This window comes from Diuraphis noxia, unplaced genomic scaffold, assembly GCF_037042655.1.
Source record: "Diuraphis noxia isolate RWA-SAM2 unplaced genomic scaffold, SU_Dnox_SAM2 contig0002, whole genome shotgun sequence".
Lineage (NCBI taxonomy): Eukaryota > Metazoa > Arthropoda > Insecta > Hemiptera > Aphididae > Diuraphis > Diuraphis noxia.
This window is the reverse complement of record NW_028301712.1, coordinates 18,553,327-18,575,022: the sequence shown is the minus strand read 5'-3', so window position 1 is coordinate 18,575,022 and position 21,696 is coordinate 18,553,327. Positions and strand designations below refer to the sequence as shown.

The 21,696-nt window shown below is 30.6% G+C and overlaps 1 protein-coding gene across 2 annotated transcripts in view; it reads right to left on the bottom strand.

Annotated features, from left to right (window-relative positions):
- Positions 1-21,696, bottom strand: part of conu (Rho GTPase-activating protein conundrum) — a 67,144-nt gene that overhangs the window by 1,344 nt on the left and 44,104 nt on the right. For both annotated transcript variants that reach the window (XM_089220393.1, XM_089220394.1), the window contains exons 3-12: positions 14,697-15,080; positions 12,353-12,462; positions 3,224-3,366; positions 1,873-2,029; positions 1,663-1,798; positions 1,346-1,517; positions 924-1,268; positions 630-819; positions 376-559; positions 90-256 (exon numbers count right to left, since the gene is read on the bottom strand). In XM_089220393.1, the coding sequence (XP_089076519.1) occupies positions 90-256; positions 376-559; positions 630-819; positions 924-1,268; positions 1,346-1,517; positions 1,663-1,798; positions 1,873-2,029; positions 3,224-3,366; positions 12,353-12,462; positions 14,697-15,080 (1,988 nt within the window). The remainder of the gene's footprint in view (positions 1-89; positions 257-375; positions 560-629; positions 820-923; positions 1,269-1,345; positions 1,518-1,662; positions 1,799-1,872; positions 2,030-3,223; positions 3,367-12,352; positions 12,463-14,696; positions 15,081-21,696) is intronic.

The window sequence follows — 21,696 nt, the reverse complement described above, 5'->3', positions numbered from 1 at the left end:
CATAAAAAATAATATATGATACATCTGATGTTGAAATAATATATTATATTATGATAATAATTCGATAATGGCTTATGAAATATACTTACTTAAGTATAACGTCGCCGACTGTGGTTGAATCAGATAAGAACAATGGAATACCGGAAATCCGAAATTGAGGTGCATCAACGCGGACCACGCCGTCTTGATAATCTACCTCGTTGTTGATCTTTTTGGTGACAATATCCGTTTTCTTTTTGCCAAGGAACCTTCTTACCTGAAATAAATAAAGATTATTAAAGTAAAAAAAAAATATATATATAATAAATTGATAAAAAATAACGGTTATTTAATAATTTCTGGATTATCTTTTTAGTGTTTTAAATTAATACTCACTGGATTATTGTTTTCTTTCAGTCTGCATTGGTACAGTTCATTGTTATGTCTAAGCTGGGTCATAAGGTCGTTAGGAACTAGGCATAACTCTTCGATGTGGTTCATTAGAGTTTCGGTTAGACGACAGCTACGGGCAGCCTGGTCCAGATGTGACTGCAAGTCTTTTTTCTCCAAATGCACAGACCTATAATAATGAAACAAATATGATTATAACTTTTACATTTACGGATTTCGTTTCATACTTTGTATCTTACCTAGGAGGGAATAGAGACGGTGCGATGATCATGGCCACGTTATGTTCGGTCATTTTATTTTCTAGGACATGTCTTTGCTGATATTCGACCAGTTTAGACATGAACTGCAATAGGGCACGCAATGTGGCCCTGTTCTCTGTAGGTAACAGTAGCACCAATAGGTTTAGAGCCCTCACAGTGTCGGGTACAGCTGCAAGTTAAGATTAATATAATGAGGTATATTAAGCATATACTCTCCCTAGCCACTCAGTTCGTAAGGCATACAAACGAGTGCCGGTTACTATAGATACTTACAGTAGCTCTGGTAAAACAAGTTGACCAGCTCGTGGGTGAGCAATAACCCGGGCAGGTCTCTGAGCAAACGTTTCAGAAAAGCAACTAGATCATGTACAGAACATTTTTCTAACAGCTGATCAGCTTCTTCGTGCTTGGCATAGAAAAACTTCTCAACAGCACAACACAGTTTATCGACTTTCGCTTTTGGGGCTGCCATACGCAACAGACCTTGCTCACCCAATCCACGTTTTTCCAACTGTCCGAGAACCTTCTGGACAATCAAAGGTACTTGTACGCGGCGGTTGGCGATAGCCTCATCCCGGTCGACGAGCGTTGACAACGAAACACCAAAAATGGTACCTTCTAACAAAGCAACAACGAACAGCGATAATTAACTATAGTTGATACTCGTTACGTTTGTCTCCGTTCGTTTTAATTACCTTCTCTTCTTTTGCGTTTATGTGGTTTTCCTTTATGAAACGGTATACCAGCACTGTCAAACATGGAGGAAAGTTCGAGGAATAGCAGAGGGCGTAGCTTTGCTAAATCTTCGTCACTAAGAGAGTCCGGCCAGGTTCTACCTGTGTTTTCGTCAACAGGAGAACAGGATCTCTGCAAATAAAGTAAAAAAAAAAAAAAAAACATAATTTCATTATTAAATATTGTATTACTTGTTTATTTATAAATTCATCATAATGCGTTATAGTTGTCCAAATGTAGTCGTAGTGTATATGTAATATAATTCATATATACATACCTCCAATTGGTAATTGTTATTTTGCCACATCTCTTCAAATCCCACGTATTGGGAACTATCTCGGTGATTATCGCTTGATTCGTATAAACAACCGTGACTGCGGGTCAGGCTAGATTGAGGCACTACTAAATCCATGCTGTATAGGCGCAAAAAGAAATCGAACGTTACGACGGTTATATATATAAAAAAAAAATAATGCATTCATCATACTTAGGAGAACCGACGTGTTCATCAGAAGAACTTGAGTACAAATGGAGTGGATCGCTACCGCTACGATTTCTGTCTTTGACCAAAGGCAACGGTCGTTGTTCGAATTTGTGACCACGCACGGTGCCAAGTCTTTGAAAACCAACCATTGTAATACCGTCTGTAATGATAATAATCTTTGAAATTATTTTTCAAGTACTAAAAATATAATTAAGACATATAGGTAGTTATTAGAGTTTACTGTAAAAAAGGCAGGAACTAGGTATGTATCTAGATGGTATGATATAATATTATGATGTATTTTGGTTTAAAAGTAAAAGCTAAATAAAAATAGAAGTAAAAAAGTGGAGAGATTTCAGTAATTTGTCTTTAATAGCTAGGTAAAGTGGTTGACAAAATAATATAATCATAGCATTATTTTCTTGAGATTTAAATTGAAGTTGAAACATCGAAATCGCGTGATTTAAGTAATAGTTATAATAGGCGTAAAATTAAATGTACCTAATGGTTAAAATCGTGAAATTATTTATTTTACGTTTTATGGTGTATAATATAATAATTATCTATAATTATAGTCACAAGGGAAATCGGCAGTGATTATGTATTTATTTGACTACTGGTAGATTTTGATTTCTTAAAATTATCATTTTTCCATGTAAAACGAACGAATCTAAATAATATGAAAATAAGGTATATAAATAATATTAATATGGCAGAACTGTGGAACTACAATATGGTACAATATTTTAATTACTTTTGGTACCTATCCGAGTCTGACAATAATTTGTTACTATTAGCACTTGGAATAACTTGATCATTTCGAGACAGTTGTACATAAACAATATTCGAGTGATATAATTGTTTATATTTATATATGCATTTTTTATTCTATACAGTAACGAATATTTAACTGATTAGTCGTAATTAATAGCAATAAAGTATTTGCTACTCTAATACGTTTTTGACTTTATTCGTTGTTGCTATATAGGTAGTAGGTACTCGAACGAATATCAGACGGTTCCACAGTTAAAATTATTCTTTTATTCAGTAGGTCCGCATTCGAATTACAATAAATTAATAAAATTTGTATGAATTTCACTTTTGTTGTTATTAAATACATTTGAATAATATATTTTTATCATATTTAAAAATGTTCAAGATTCAGAGGATTATGGTTTCAGCATATATTCAGCATATATCAGCTAATTCTTAACGAAGAGTAGGCTTCCTGAATGTCCAGCTGCACAATAATTGCTATTAAGACAAACGAGAAAATACTTTTATAATGATAAGTATTTCTGTAATTTGTCACTTCGAGTATAATGTAACAGTCAAATGTATGATATACACTCACCACTCTCAGAAGCGACGATACCATTATTGCTTCGATTGCTCCTGCGGAATATGTCTCTTGACGGTAGAACTGGGGCACTAGGCATTCGACGGACGTCTTTTTTTGAATACCCAACTCTCAGTTCGTGATTGGAATCCGTATATCTGGAAAAAAAATATTATATTAATGTATTTACTGTGCCAAATAATCCATATACCTATGTGTTGCAGATGTTAGTCGTATGACTCGTATGATCTTATTCTAAATTGTTAAAATGTCATCGTATACTTAAAATATTTCATCACGAGTAGGAAATGTTGGTATATAGGTAACTTTATGTACATAAAATGTTTAATACACCTATTCTAAAACAGTGAAGTATTTGAATTTTGTATTGATCGAATTGTACAATTATTTATAAGACTAGGGTGTCACACTACAGGGAAAAAACATTGTTTGTGTAATTTTTACCGGGAAAGTCGTACTATTTTCCTGTAGTAAACCACCAGTTTTAACAAACTATCTTTTTGTAATCAGAATACCAAACACAGTGGTTATCTATACTCTATGACGTACGTTTGTTAATCGAAAACGAACTCGACGTGTTACAAATCGAATCGAAATGAGCAACCGAAATATTATCAATTATTAGCGATGAGTGATAGCAAAAGTCGTCGTCATCGGGAAACAGAAAAATAATGAAAATAATGAAAACGTATTAATCTATTATCATCGTCATCCCCAAACAACGAAAATGATTTAAAAATTAAGTTCGTCAGTCACTCAAATATTGATAATTTTATCATTTGTCAAAACAATATTTTGTTTTACTACTATGTATAGAAAATAAATAGAATAATGTTAACATAAACGATTCAAGTGACAATATCGGCCATTCCGAAACGCTCTATCGTGACAACGGGTCTCTTCTAAACAATATACTCAAAACCATAACAGTTCCGGGCAAACCGGTACATAATAATATTATGATGGTAACACTATATAGGTAAGCGCCGACGCGTATAATGCGTGTGAAGTACCTAATAGATTCGTATCGACCGGTCAAACGTAACAAAAAAAAAAAAAAAAAAACTAGTAAATTCTCGTTCGCATCTTATTGTATTATAAGTATTAATATTTATTATGATGATGATGAGCACATGTTTTCAAGGCGGTATTATTACCGTCAGTTAGGTTCCCCGAGAAAACACATACCTCGGTGGTAGATACACACTACCTGTACGTATGACTGGGCCACGTCATGTTTTTAATTACCCACAATATCCTTGACCTATCGAGAGCATGGTATTATGGTATTCGGGTTCATTGAGTGACATTCAAATAACATATTAATATTTTGTTGTTGTCTCATAACAGCGTAAAAGTATTCAATCCATTTTATGTTGATACTTGATACTAGCCGGGTATCGAATAAACAGTTTCACTCTGTGACCGTGTGAAGTTCGTTAAGTGAACATCTATTATATTATATAAAAGTAGCTGTTGATATAATAATCGTTTAAAACGAAAATGTTAGCCACAGAAAGTGGTCTTATGTGTATATAATGTGCTTGTTTGGGTTTTCGGGGAATAACTACACGACATTAGATACCATACGAAAAACCTATGTGTAGTACACACACACACACAAAAACAAAAATCTGCCGAAAATATAAAATCTATTGTAATGATAAATATATAAAAAAATTCGAGTTTGCTAAAACAAACGAAACAAAACGTGACTAGCTTTCGTTTTGCGGTGGTTAATTCATAAGCTATTGTTTGGTCGTGTCCGTGGCTTATTAATGCCAACCTTGACTTGTGGGAAAATTCAACGCGGAGAGTAAAAATAATAATAATAATAATAGATATATACTTATAAAGCATGGGCTGCGGTGCGAGAGAGACCGTTTACGGGAGCGAGCGGTCACTTAATTACGAGAGTGGAGAGAGCCTTGGAACGGCAGGAAACATTACAAATTGTACAAAAAATGATATATTATATTACATTATACTCGTATGTGCTCGCTGACGGAAAAAAAACAGTTAAAATTAAGCTAAGCAACAGTCGTTAATGCACACACTCGACAGAAGGAGATGGGGCGTAATAAATAACAACGGAAACCCGTGTATTCCGCGAAACACTCTATTATTATTTATTATTATCATCACCGAAAACTCATAAAAAATAATATAGTCACATGGAAAAGCAAAAGTGCATTAGCACCGTCGGGTCGATGCGCATTCATCCGAAAGTATTTTTATGCGCAAACACATACGTTTTTCACGTCCACCAGTAAACTTACTTACATGCAAAATGTTTGATTTAATTAGGGGTATTATATACACTTATGTAAGTAATTTTCTTTGTCTGTCTATTTCAGCGATTTTTATGGAAGTAATTGTGAGCCATTATAGGTTATAAAAACATTTATACCTATCTCATTTTAACAAATAAATATAATTTATATTTATTTAAAATTTTTTCTATGATGATGCTTCGAGTTTTCTCTAAAGCTACTTGAAGGAAAACTTATGGAAAACTTAGTGTTGTATTTTTAATCCTTAGTTATAAACACAAACAATATTATGATTTTTCAACTTCAAAATTACTTGCAAATTTTCGCGTTTTTTAACTATAAACGCTATAAAAAAAAGTTGTGACTAACGATTTTTAATTTTTTTTATTCATCCAAACATTTTTTATCAACACTTCAAAAAAAAATTCCCATAATCGAATATTTCAGTGGTCTATAAATAACTCAAAAAAAGTCAAAAAATTTTGAAAATTAAACTATATATAGATAACACTAACATAAACATTTGGTGAAAATTTCAAGTATTTACAGTGATTAGTTTTTGAATTACAAACATATAAAAAAATCGATTTGGTCGAAAACTGGTTTTGCGTAAAAATTCCCGTTTTTCTGTCATTTTTTTTGTTGTTTTTCTCGATTTTTTTGAAAACTGTTAGAAAATGTTTACTTTTGACCTCTATAATGCACCAAGGATATTCACTTTTACATCGGAAACCACCCCCAAAGTTTGAAATTGAAGCATTATTTCGACTAGTTATGCTGTACACAGACACACAAAAAAATACACATCATTGTAAAATCAATACATTCATCACTTCGTTCAGAATCTAAAAATAAAAATTGACTAATATTATTATGAAAACTGATACACAACAATCTAAAGTTGTGAATGAAAATGTATATAAGCAGATAAGGACTAAAGGAATTAGTACCTTTTTTTGTTTGATTGAGGAAATTATGTATCCTTCAGAAAAGACAACATAGAAAACCTTTTATCGAGACACCGGGGCACTTTATACAAATACGAGACATCTCTTAAAAAATGGGACAAAAAGGATTCTATTAGATTAAAGCTAATGAGCATTAAAATATCGATTATATTTATATGCAGTTATAAATGTCTACTATCGTTAAACAATTATCAGATTTTCCGATTGGAGTATTATTATACTATTTGAGTTTGGCGGCCATCATACAGGTAAATACAAATGTATAATAAAAAAGTGTTTAGGATTAACACCACAATATTAGGTAACTGCTGTGCAGTGGTGTGTTATATATACACTTATGCCTACGTAAAGAAAAGCGGTCAGCACGCGCTGCGCAGCCCCGTAGGAGGTCATCGTCAGTCACCGCCATGATATATATAGAACATAAGTACGTATATATATATATATATATTATTATTTTGTTATTTATCGTTAGTCGACGTCCGTCGGTATACGTAATAGGTATATAATATGTAATAATAATAAACGCGGTAAACTGCTTAAGACAATAAATTGGCCACGGTCAGCCACCTCGCGGTCCTCATTTACACTCGCTGAGGTCTAAAATATTTTGTTTTTCAAACGAGGAAACAAAAACTTAAAAAAAAAACAAACAAACAAACCACCCCGTCGCCAGTCACAAGGTTTTTGATTTCGGGATTGATTATACATACATATTATTACAGTTGAGATTTGCCGCTGAGAACAATCACTTCCTAGCATATATCTACAATTATCTCCGGGTGGAACAATTTTTATTTACTTTGGTTATAACTTATGTGGCCTTATGCATGCCTATGTTGGCTGTGTAGATATAATACACATTACACACGTCATTTAGTTTAACGTGTAATCGCATGTGTACATAAATTAACAGTAGATTATTATATATGTACTTAAATACTTTATACTATAAAGATTAAGTATATATACAAATAGTACATTATACATCAGAATCAGATCATACATTAAATCTGGGTACAAAGAGATTTTACTTAAATATGCGTTTATCTTAATTTTGAATTTGAATACCAACCTTGAGAAGAAAAAAAAACATCAACAAAAATTTTATACGTATTTCTGTATTCTCTGTTATGTATTACATTTAATATGCTTAGGGTTTATGGTGGAATATTATATTCGTATGACTGTTATTGTTATAATGTATTATGAATTACAAATGAATAATAATGTTTTCTGCTGGTAAAATGTTACCAACAATAATGTAACCATCACAAGACGCTAATATAATTATAGGCAATAGAAGTTGAAGTAAAATAAAATGAAGGTCATAGAAGGACAATTACAATAGGTCATAAGACTTCAACATTCAAAGATGCAGGATTGACAACATTTTGTAGTGTATTTAACGCGGGTGATATAAACTGATCTAATGAATATATAGGTTTTCAAATTTATATAAATATATAATTGTAATAAATTGTGAATGTTTTAATTGATTCAATTTTTATGGTGTATAATGTATTCGAGTTGTTAACTATACAGACGTACATCATAAAAAGTGTTTTTAAAAAGCCATAAAAGATAATTACAGGCACAATAATGCTCATGTCATGTTCTATTTCTCTTAATCGGGAAACTATTCGATTTGATCCAAATATAATAACGGAAGATGATAATAGGTATGTACTTATAATAAGATATTTGTTTGAATAATGTTTATTTTATTGTCTGAAAAACTTAATTTTAATTAAATTCAATCTTGTATAATATTATGAGTTAGTTTACCATCATACTATCATAGTATTGCGCTTTAAGTTTTTTTCGACCTTGTATAAAAATTCTAAAGTCAATAAGTGTTTTAAATTATTACCTTTTGGAATTTTAATGATGTTAATATATAGGTTATACACTTAAACGTTATTAGTTTATAAATTTAATGTATATGTGCAAGAATTTTGATTGGGAAATAATGAACGCATGATTACGAATGTAATTGAAATTGAATAGCTTATAGTTGGTTTCATTTTTACCATAATAATATGGAGATTGGACGAGTGTAACATTTTTTATTTTCTAATCATTTTCAAGTGAAAATTATAACAATATTTTTGAACCGTTGCTTTTATTTATAAATTTGTTTTTCTTTTTTAAATTTGTTAAATTACATTATTTAACGAACGTTTTTAAATTGTAAAGAATGATATTTTTATCGGGCATGATGCCTTAGAAATATAACGTAATGAATGTGCGTAAACAAAATTAACTAGGTATACATTTAAATGGTTTCGTAGGCGTTGGTGGTCTTATGGGAATCGATCACTCTTTTTATTAGATTTTTGATACGCATTAACGCGTGTGCATCGATTACACTGTGTGCCAGTATATGTCCTAGATTATTAGTGTACCAATTCAGCCACCGACAATCGATTGGTGACTATATACTGTTGTAAAACATACAGTGGCGTAATTAGGAACTTGGTTTAAAGGTGATTATATAGTTTTAGCAAAATCTGTAAGCCTCATACATTAACCTAACCTGACCAAATATAAAATTTTAGAAGTAAAATCAAAAAAAATGTTGGGGGTATCTATCCCCAACAGGACACTCATCACCTTTAATTATGCTCCTGAAAACATAACGATGAATAATCAGTATATACGCCAGAAGGTGTTGAAAATGATATTATATTATTGTCCCTCATCTTTTGCGAACGGTAGGTAATTATGCCATAATTGTGTTTGGTCATATTATATGTATATTATTATATTACATTGTTCTAGCATGTTACACGTTATAATATGTTCAGTATATACCTGTACAATGACACGGCGTGTCGGACACGTGGTTATTGTGCTTACCAGTCTGCAAAGTCGAATAGTTTAAGTAAATCATAACGAGTGGGAGTTGAGTACGAATAATATGTATATTATTATGTTTTATATACGTATGATATTTGAGTACAAAGAAATTCTCTTCAAGTGTCAATTTTCAGTAGGTATATATACTACTTTTACTACTATAGTACTAGATATGGCAAATACTTCGGTACATATAGGATTGAACAAATTAATAATTACATACCTATTACCTATTATAATACGTAAAATATTTTAGAAAAAAATTTTTTTGGTTGATAAGTCATTGGTAAGTATATTATATAATAGGATAATATTAAAATAATGCCAATAAGTCAGTACTATGAAATCAAAGTTATTATACACAAATGACAATAGCTGCACATTATCGTCATCAATAGCCAATAGGTAATGATCAAGATAATTTTAATTTGGGTTCGTAATATAAAATCAACTTCTCACTACCGATATAATTTTAATTGTCGAGTCTTAAAAAATAATATAATATATGTGTAAGAACAATACGCGTTTTGTAAATTATATATATATATGTATAAAATTAAACACAAAAATCCACAAATATCTATAGTACAATTATTTTGTGTTCGTACTGTTCGGTGTTTGTACAGGCTCGCTTTAAGAGCTTTTGGTTTATCTATAGACGCGACTAGGTAAAATTGAGTTTGATGATCGCTGGTATATACACGGTGCGTAATGGACATGATTATAATATAACGAGTAACGACGCATTTATAGCTCTTGACTGCTGTGAAGCGTGCCAAGGGAAACCCAAGACACAACATAAGCACATAATATTATGATGATATGAAAATATTGAATATATTCGCATATGATCTGTGACTTGGCTAATAAAATATATAGGACCATCATCGGTAACTAATCGAGTGTTAATTCTCGTGACCCGCGACCAGACGACTATACGGGTGACCGGTTTGAAATTATATTATTATTTTATCGCCCAGCCGTGTCCTATTATAATTTGCACGATGTAGGTATAGGTGGATTGCACTTGCGGTATCAAAATCAGATTAATATGAATAAACTTCCGTTGTAGGACGACTCAGGAAAACCCAACGAAATGTGGTCTTCGGGGTACGGAATATGGCCTATTATATATTGTTGAAGACCTAAATCGAAAATAAAACGATTCGCCATCTTTTTATGGTGTAGACGAAATGTCGGCAATATTGTTGTAGCCATGTATATGTAATACTACACAAACATAACAAATTATCAATTTACTATTATTGTTATCAAATGTATTTGTAGGAACCACACACATATACAATTATGTTTTGAATTTGATTCAAGCTATACTTAGGATATTTTTCAATGTAGCAATTTGACATTGTATACTATTATAAAGTAGGTATTGCTGCATAGGTACATTGTAAAAATTTCATTGAGAATCTACTATTTTTATTGGCCTGTTTACATTTTTTTTTTTTTAGAAAGAGACAATAATTGCAAAATAAGTACTATATAGTTTCGCTTCATTCAACATCTAAGATGAAATTACAATTTACTAAAACAATCGAAATTGTATTACACAATTTTTAAAGCTATTAAATATTAAGTATTTGAGTGAGTTATATATAGTGAAAAAACAGATCTCTATTTTCAAACTATACGCTGTTTGTAGTTAATTCAAGTATTTCCATCTGCGAGGCTCGAAATTTAGTTTTTTTTAAATACTCATGTCGGACCCAGATTAGGCATATGTATTATGATTTATGAATATTAATTTTTGTCTAAAACGTTTTACGGTCAACCAACCACATATTATGCGCTATAATTACTATTTTGACTGCACGCATATTCTTTATATGCAACGAATATTTTAGTGCATAATATACTCCGAACCCAACCTCAGGCTAAATATATAAATATAATAATTAACTCGTACGTAATAAATTATTAAATGTACCGTACAGTACAAATTGGTAATTAAATATTTAAGCCAAAATGAAATCTAATATTTAATGCATTCGGTAGAATTATGCGAGCCATCGATATATTATATTGTATATGTATAACAAATCCGTTGAAAATTAACCGTTTCGTGGTGGGAGTTATTTTGATATCCATATAGGTTGTTGTATCTAATGCAGGTACCTACCTATATTATGATATTACATTATATAGCCATAGGTGGTCGTAAAATCTTTTAATCGTAATCCAGCGGATCCGATACGAATTAAGAAGATCGTTCGGACACGTTTTCCTACGCGAAATGCAAAAACTAACTTGAGTTAATAAAATGTAACGACTGAATTTAAAGTACTGTTGTAGTGTGTAGTAGTTATACCTATACGCAATTGTACACTCGAAACACGGACCGATCACCTATAGAATTTGAGTGATTGTATGAGTATATTTAAAACCTAAACTCATTCGATATTGCTAAATAATAATTGTGCTAAGCGGGAACAATGTAAATAAGTAAATAAATAAATATGAATTATTATATTTTCATCCATAGCTTATTGCTATAAATGGGGCTAAAGGCATGCTTGTCAACAATCGATTAAATTAATTAATTTAAGCGTATTAATCTATTTTGTTTTATTGTGTGTGTGATTATAATGACTCGCGAACACAAAGAAAAACGATTACAAATCATTTTGAAACCATATTAGCATAATATTATATAATGGACATATTATTACAATCGATTAATGAAACTATGTGCGCTCAAAGATAATATAAATGGGTGTAATTAATGTTGTGCTAATGATTTCTGTTTTCATTAGATATCACTTGTTTCACATATTTCTACCGATATTGTTTTCCAACAATGAGTAATTAATTCCGCTGTAAAGTTATTTTACGTACCTATGCGTAAATTTTTTTTTTTATTGCATTTTAACAATCTATTACACTATTACTATATATACTACCTATTTGTTTTAGACACGTTTTTATGTTCGTAAAGCGTTATGCAATTTTTTGCGATTCCCGTACGAGGTCGGTAACCCAAAAACGAAAATTTCTCTACTCACTTGGGTAATGGTGTAGGTACTGCTATTTCCGTTTGAGACCATGACATAGGTGGGCTATTTGAATCCGAATCCGGTGTGGCGCTTCTCGACCTGGAGCTGGAACTCAAACTCTGAAACAATGGACAACACATGTCAGACACTATAATTCTTGTTGTAAACATAAGAAAGACTAACGAATATTGCTCGAAAATAATTCTGTCTAACAAACTGCAATATGATATTATTATTCACGTCCATAAACTATAGGTGCCATACAAATTAATTGATCAAAAAAAACACTGTAAATATTATCACACGCGTGTATTATACTGTATGGTGGCTAGATAGGAATGTTATCAAAATTATGGAAACGTAAGGTATGAATTACAGTAAAAAAAAAAAAAAAAAAATAATTCGCTAAACAGTGTCTGACAAGAACATATTTTAAAAAAAAGTATTGTTTAATCGTCTAAATATCTGATCGTTGTAAAATCGGCACATAACCATAGATAATGTAACGGACCGAGAACATAATGCATTAGGTACTTAATACTTATTAAAACCACTGATTTCTATAGCATAGAAATGTATGAATAAAACTAAACGCTTGAAAAGCCCCATAGATATCTTAGTGGTAACTGTGGTTAAATACAGAATCAAATCAAGTGATATATATTATTATCATAGATATATAGGTGTTATCCATAGATGATAGATAATACAAAATGGACACGAAATTGATGTTAATCAAAATATAATACGCTCAATATATGTATAATCCCTCTAAATCTTAGTTTTAAATCAATTTGTAATATTAATTTGAATTTAAATCTGTATTTTTATACCATGTTGATTTTTGTATATAATAATTATATAATACATCCATATTATATGATTTGTATGACTTTAACCAAAAATTTCAATTTGATATACGTATATGATGTAGAATATGTTGTATTTATTTTTTAAATCAGTGTTCATTATATTTTTTTTATCTATTAACCACGTGTTTATCAAATATTTTCATATTGACCACCAGTAGAATATAACCAATATTTTAGTAATTCTGAGTTTCTTCGGACACGCTACTCTTATGATTACCGACATAACTAGCTAGTATACGTCTTATCCTTTATGAAGGTATTTTATATTTATTTGCATCACTTGACGTGCAAATGCACTCTTATTATGCATTTAACACCGTAGTGCAATTTATTTTATTATAATTTTTGAATACCTTCCGCCTTCGTTGTAATAAATATTATTAGTATTTATTTTAACTACGTTCGATGAATATTAAAGATGAACCTTGTAATCAGTAATAACCAGGACAAACTTCCACAAATGTATAAAAATATAATATGATAATTTAATGCACATAAATAAGTGTATAACATAAAATGTTACTGTGTAGACGCATATATAATTTATTGTTTGAAATCGACTACAAACATATATTTTTTTTTCTAAGTATTTCATTAGCATTAGGTATGTAGTGTCGGTTTTTTTTGGGATGTATTATTGTTTTGTTTGCGTATTTTAATTCCAACCATATATATAGTAACCATTTAAATTGTATAAGGGCATTTAGACTCGGCTAATCCGAAATTAGATCACGCTACTGTTTTATTAGATTATTTTTTAAACATACATCGTAAAAACAAATAGAATTTGTTTAAATAAATCAGAGATACATAAATAACAAAATGTGAAATAATGATATTACGCTTTTAGGAATTAAATATTATCATTGTCGTTATACCTAATTGTATTCTATGTGTTGTAGTCTAAACGAAATTATCGAATTTTGAGAATTGCTATAATCCTTTATAGCCATGAATAGAATATCAGATACCGGCATTTTATGTAATAATGTAATATATTATCAAATAATTTACGGATCACACATAGAAACGTAGTAATAGTGGATTATCTGATGTCGTTAAAAAAATCATAAATTAGTGTTAAAGTATCTACTGTAACACCTAGTTTACATAAAAATGTAATTTATAAGGTAAATCCTGCAATTATAACTAACAGCGAATGTGATGCTCTTTGTGTCTTTCATAATATAATATATACACTATACGCATTTGTAATATTTATAATCACCTAAACAATTTTCTGAAGTTTAGTATTAGATTGATGAGGTTTATAGCAGTGGGTAGTAAGTACCTTCAAGTATTTTGTATTCCATATTATCAGAGTATTTTTGTACATTGATAAAAAATAGCGACAGCTTTTAGTTAAAACCATTAAATAATTATTCCTAGCCTCAAATTGTAATATATTACACTATTAATGTCGAAAAACTGTTGGATACCTACATCCCCTAAAGTTTTCTACAGCGAATACTCAAACTTACTTCAAAGTCGCGGAAAACGTCTCTGATGTCAGGTTTTTTGTGCCTTGCCTTCAGCTGTCTGCCCCTTTGTCGGACCGTATGGTTGAGTGAATGTACTCTCAGCCTGACAGCGTCTGCTTGTCTGGTTGAGAGATGTCTGATCGCTGGTTCAAGTTCCGAGTCCGGAACTTCGCACCCGTTCTCGAACGATTCAGTCAGGAACGACAGACCAGCGGATGACAGCCATTCGGCTTCCACTGCGCCTTCCGGTAAATGAGTGACGGCGAATTCTTGTTCCGGTGGACATTCTTCGTCCAGGTAACTATCGAGTTGCCTTGTTTCCTGTATGATCTTATACTCATTCCAATAGTCTTCGAAGTCTTGACTCACGTCAGTCTCCATAGCCTACGAAAAAAATTAAACAGTTTTGTTATTATTTTAAACACACATCATATTAATACATTATATTACATGCGTAGCGAATATCATACAATTACATTGATACATATTATAATTAATAATTAGTATTAGGTGAATTTTAGTTTGTGCCTCATCGGTTTGAGGTGTGTTTAACTTTCAAATCTGTTTACAAGGTAATTCATTAAGTGTATATCCGTTGTTTTATGATGGTTTTAATGACTTTCTATTACAGTATTACTCCACTGAAGACCAAATCAGACATTCTCAATGAATCACCCTATTTATTTTAATATAGTCTAAACTTGGCTAATTTCCATTTAATCATACTGAAAAGATTTTTAAGAATTAAGGGATCTTATTATAAATGTCAAAAAATAAAATTGAGTTTTTAGAAAAGTCGAACATGTTGTAAAATCACGTATCCTTGTGTCATAACTTGTATTTATCTTTAAATTAAAGATAATTACAATAAATTATATTTTATCCTAGGGCGGAATCTAGTTTAAAGTTTTATATTTTAAGAAAAGTAATTAACATTCATTTTAGAAATATTTATCCCTTGTATTTTATTTATGTCAATTAAAACACTTTTAAAAGGTTTTATTTTTGTAATAGTTTAACTATAAATGTAATTAAAATGCAGTTTGGTTTTATCTTAAAATTTTTAATATAGCTGAAAAAAAACTCAAAAAAGATTATTTAAAAAATATCAATGTATTATATTTTAAGATTAAATTTATTGACGTTAGAATCTTCAAATAAAAATTAAAAATCATAATTATTTATAAGTATAGGTATATCAGACAATATTTAATTTGAACATTTTGGACATAAATCATAATTTACAGAGCCATAGGGTGTTTTCGGACAGGCTGGGAAAGTTGCCAAACTTGTATGGCATGTTACAAATGGCTTTAAGTTCATATTATGATATCAGATAACCCATGTTCTCATAATGTTACTGTGGCGCTTGAAAATATATAGGTTTTTCCTTTGATATTCATTGCACCTATTCTCAACTCTTCATAATATTATCATCAATCCAGATATAATAATTGTCGATTACTATATATTATAGATATGGTATGGAGTATTATCCATGCATTGGATATTATCTCAGTTTATCAGTTTATGATGTTTGAATGTAAACTCTGATAAATTAGAAACTCGATTAATCGATCGATTTAATTTACGAGGTGGAATCATTTAACAGCGCAGAGGTATTACTCGCAGAATTTTAGCCATCACGCAAAAGTTCTGCATACATAAATCGTGCACTTTCGACGGGTGTAACCTATGGCAAAAATTCCAGTAAGACCACCTTCGACGACTCGACTTATTTGATACCCAATATCATTATAAGGTTTTCGGTTTCGACGCGCGACGTAACTTCACCTCCCGTCAGCGCAAGCATTGAAATTCTCAGCATGAAAAATGTATACTGCACATACGGCTAATTGGATTCGTTAGCAGAGTGTGTATGCAGATATAATATGCAGACGAGGAAGCCCTTCGAGTAGTTTTGACAAACATACGAAACTGATTATCATACACGTTGTATAATATACGATATATATACTTTCCTAAATCAGTATTACTAACATTCACCTGTCCATGGTCAAGACGGGGCGCTTCCCCCCCTAGAATTTTAAATCTGTTTTTCAAAGCATTAAATGTATTTTTTAAATTAATTCCTCTTCCCCCTAGAAAAATTTCTGCGGACCCCCGTCTACCTGTCTTTTGTTCAGTATACTCACATTCACGTGTACCTATTATTATACCCTCTTTGTTCAGCTTGGGGATATAAATTATCATGCATGGTCACCGTTATTACACCTGAGTCGTTTTTACTCAAAGTTTGTAATATAATAATAAATATGCTTACAGGGTGATGATTATTTTATTCCATGTGAATAAAATATGATTAACTCAAATCTTGAGCATTACAAGAACTAATGTTGATAAATATTAAATATATAGGTTCTCAATTCCTGTGCGTATTGTCCGTTGTATTTCCTAAGACTTGCAGTATATAGCCGGGTCCGGGCGCAGGGTAAAGTGATCGCCTCGTGTGCGTGACGAAGTTATAATTAAGTTATACTTTATTGTCAGGTATTACTTATACGCTGTAGTCTACATATTATACTCAGCTATAGTGCTACGTATAGACCGGTCGGTCGATTGGGTCCCGGAAAGTAACAACCTAGCCGGGAGAACATCTATACCGCGGTATGATTATGACGACCACGGCGGGAGGCACACAATTTTATTTTAATCGTATATACCTATACCGTACACCTGTATATAGCGATCATTGTTCAACGTATTACCGTCGCCGATTGTAAATGGGCTGTATGGCACCATGTAATTATTCTGTATTATTATACCGGGGGTTTGTTGATCTCGGTGTTAAATAATATTATATTATCATGTGTGGTGCGTATGATGTATATTATGAATCATATATACGCGCTTGTTCAGGCACACTGCAACGAGGTGCCCATACTGCGCGAAAAAATTGAATTCCGATCGAGTTTCCCTCGAGGGGACGTGCGCACAATACGAATTCGGTGCAGTACAAACGCGTTGCGGTACGATGGCCAGGAAACCCCGGAATTGTTCGCATTATAGGCTTCTCGTGTACACGATAATTGGATTGTTTTAGAAACGGCCGCGAACGAGTCAGTCGATTGGATTCGTGAAATACATTGTTGTTACTCGTTACTGTTTACATGCCTACGGCATTATCGTAGGTGTTATATTTATACTTTTACACTATATAACGCGCCATCGCCCAACCACCTTATTATTATGGTCTGAGCTGTAATAATGTAATTTTCCTAGTTCGTTTGTGGCGTTCAAAACGTCTTATCACTTTATAATATAACACAATATAAGACTAGACGATTCCGTGTCATAATTAAGCAGAAAAATTGCTCGAAAAATGAGATAGGTACACGCGAGTTAGACTATACTGAATTTGTATTATATTTGAAATATATGTATTATAACAAAACCATTGCAAACGATTCAGAGTGGAGTTTGATTCACCCAAAAATGGTCAAGATATCATCAGACTGTCAGAGCTACTGTTTACGTTTCTTCACTGATTTGTTCCAAATTACCAAATGTTTTTATAATTACATACCTATTGGACGATTTTAAAATGTATAATTTAAATACCTACACCACTTGTATTAAATTTACACTCGATTTACGTAGCTATATGAAAAATAATAATAACATTTTACTGCCTGAAAAATCGTTTCCTATAAATGTGTGAAGTCTCGTCTGTCTGGGCTTTTACGTATTTTAAGTTAGCTTTAAACTCGTAGATTATAGATAATTGATGTGTGTAGGTATGTCATTAAGGGCGAATTTTTAAAATATGTATATTTATTACGGTCATTAGGCGTAAAGGGTGTTTTTATAATATTTTCCTCAATAAATGTGATATTTTATACTATTTGTTGAATTATATATAGCTCTTCACATTTATATGAATACATTATAAATTATAGGCGATACAGTGAATTGTTTATGGGTTTGATGCGCTTAACTTTCCTCAATAATAATTAGGTACTTTTAATATTAAATAGTTCGTAAATTCCACACTTTAACCAAAATATTTTCATTAGTCATCATTGATATATTTTAATATCAGCACGAGTAATATAAAACTAATGACTACATTATACGTCTTATAAAGTTGTAAATTCCATAGGTATACGTATAGAATGCTGTGCTATGGGTACCTACATTGATACTAGTGAAGTAGTGACTGTATGAGGAGGTATATACGTACAACTACTTTCAAATTGATCATTATATTATTCTATATTTAGGCTTATATTTTCACAATCCGAAGTATGTTAAGAAAGTTATAAATAGTTAATGTAATAATAATTACCTGAATTATTTTATGCAGTTTTTTTTATAGAAAATTGGTTTCTGGCTTTCTGCGTTAAGTTGCATTCTGTTGGAAATGAATTTAGTTTATTTTTTTTGAAAATCCATTTTTATAGTCAAGGAATAAACTTTATATTTGATAAAATAATTATAGAAATTATGTGACTCAGTTATAATAACTTTTTAATAGAACGAAACTAGTATATTATACATTTATATAAACATTATAACGTTTATTAATTGCTATTTATTTTTTTACTCTAATCTCAATCACTTTAAGTAATAAATTCTTATGATGAAAGAAATGTACGCATATACTAATAGTTTCAAAAGTTACTTACGAATTGTATACAGGAATTATTTAACATTTAATTATTACATTAAACCGTGTAGTATAATCCTCAATTCTAACTATAGGTACCTATATTAAACGACTGGAACTTTGATGAATAGAACACGTAAGTACAAAAGAAAATTGTATCTTCATTATGTCAGAGTTGCTTATAAATTATCCTGTCTCTCACCCTTGCACCAATAATTGGATCGTTATATCTTATTATTTTTATGTCAGCCATACATGTTTATTGTTTAATCTACCGCACAGCACGTGGGGATAATATGACCTACTGCATGTAGTTTTAGCCAAAAGCGTACACATAGGGTTTCATCTTTTATTATATTATTATTATTTCTTGTTTTTCGTGAAACCTATATACAAAAAGAATAATGTATTAAACGCCTTTACAAATATAACACCTTAACTAATTTTTTAGTCTGTTCCTATACCTCAAAGACACTTGTTTTGTAAACCAAAAAAAAAAAAAAACATAATTTAATAAAAGATACAATTCAATAGATACCATCTGTAAAAATAACTGGTATAAAGTTATATAGGCATAAGTTCACATAGATAAACTTGAAATTTGTAATTTTCTAATACCTAATAATAATACACCAAAATGTAATTATTCGGAAAATAAAAATTCTAAGTACCTACTAAGGTGATTATAATTATAATTCGTTACCCATAATAATTTATATATAATAGTTAAAGTCTAATTAATAAAAATCTTGGGAAATCGTTCTGCTGCATAGCAGTGGCTAAATTTGGTCATGGCGTATGGTGCGAGAGGATTGAAAATTCTCCTCCCTGATAAAAATATGTTTCTATATGTTATGAGCACTTCTAATAAAACCATTGTGATCACTGTGACCATTTCCAAAAAAGTTTGACAATATTTAAGTAAATCCGACCAACAAATGTTAATTACATATCATTGTTTTAAAGCCGGTGAAATACATAGGTTTTTAAAATAATTTCCAAAAATCGTTTGAGAGCTTTACTGCATTGCTATGCTGTAGGTATTTCAATATATTTGTGCAATACTGATTAGTGTTAATTACGAAATAATATTATCTTACTTATGTACAGCTAGCATAGTCCAATTTTCCTAATTATATTTTTATAATAAAATATATAACAGCATACCTAATAGGTACCTATAAAAAATAATATCTAAATTTAAATTAGTACTTAAATAAGATTTGTCAGTTTTTAAAAAAGTCATGGGGAATTACTGGGTTAGGTATATAATTATTGATATTAGTAATTTCTTTTGTATATTAGTAGTTCAGGAAGTTAAATTAATTTTTGTAACATCATAGTAAAACGTATATCGTATCTATATGCATATAAAAGTTATTATGATATTATATCGTATGAATTATCGTTATCAATAAATGACTTAAAACATTCTATTAGATTTTCAAATCTTTTGACATAAAAATAAAAATGTAGTCAACAAAAATAGAAAAATTTAAAAGGTTTTTACTTTTGATACCTAAAGTTAAAACTTTTTTACTCTGTTCTTAATAATTTTATCATAATTTATACATTTAATTTTCCCTGTTTCAATGTATTAAATAATGCATTAAAACATAATTATTAAACATATATATGGTGGAAAATCATCCAAATAATACACATATCTTATCGATAGGGATAGTACTGTCGTGAAATTAATCAGTTATTTGAGTGTTATAAATATTATTACGACTTATGAGTAAGTATAATCACATTGAATATATCTATAAGATATTGGGCGTTACACTGGTCTGAAATACACTTTCTTCCGGTAAATCAGAAAGCCCTATGGCTATAATCTATTCAAAATGGTCCATATTCTATTGAGACATTGTATATCAGTGCAAATCATCTGACGAAATTTATATTGGGTTCGATGAAACTTTCGCAAGGACTCGGTTAGGTATAGTAGGTATAAGTACCTATCCCAAGTTTAAATACCAATCGGTGTGTATGGAACAATTTTTTTTTTTTTTTGAGTGACATTATAGAAAACGTGTTGTGATTTAAATTTACTTAAAAGACCAGTATGTAGTAAACATATTTTGTGCAGCGAAAACTATAGTAGTAAAACAGGCTGACACAGATTCATCAAATGTGTATAAAGCCGTATAGAATAATCGAGACAGAAGTCGAAAAAATTATTTGTACTCGAAGGTACAAATCGATTTTCAAACCAGTTTTAAGATGTATAAAAACATATTATTTTGTTTGCTAGTTTACCGTTGAGAATACTGCTATATAGAACGGTTGCAAGCTTCATTACAATAAATTATATTTTAATACTTATATAAAAAAAATTACTTACATTATCTGTTAAATAAAGTA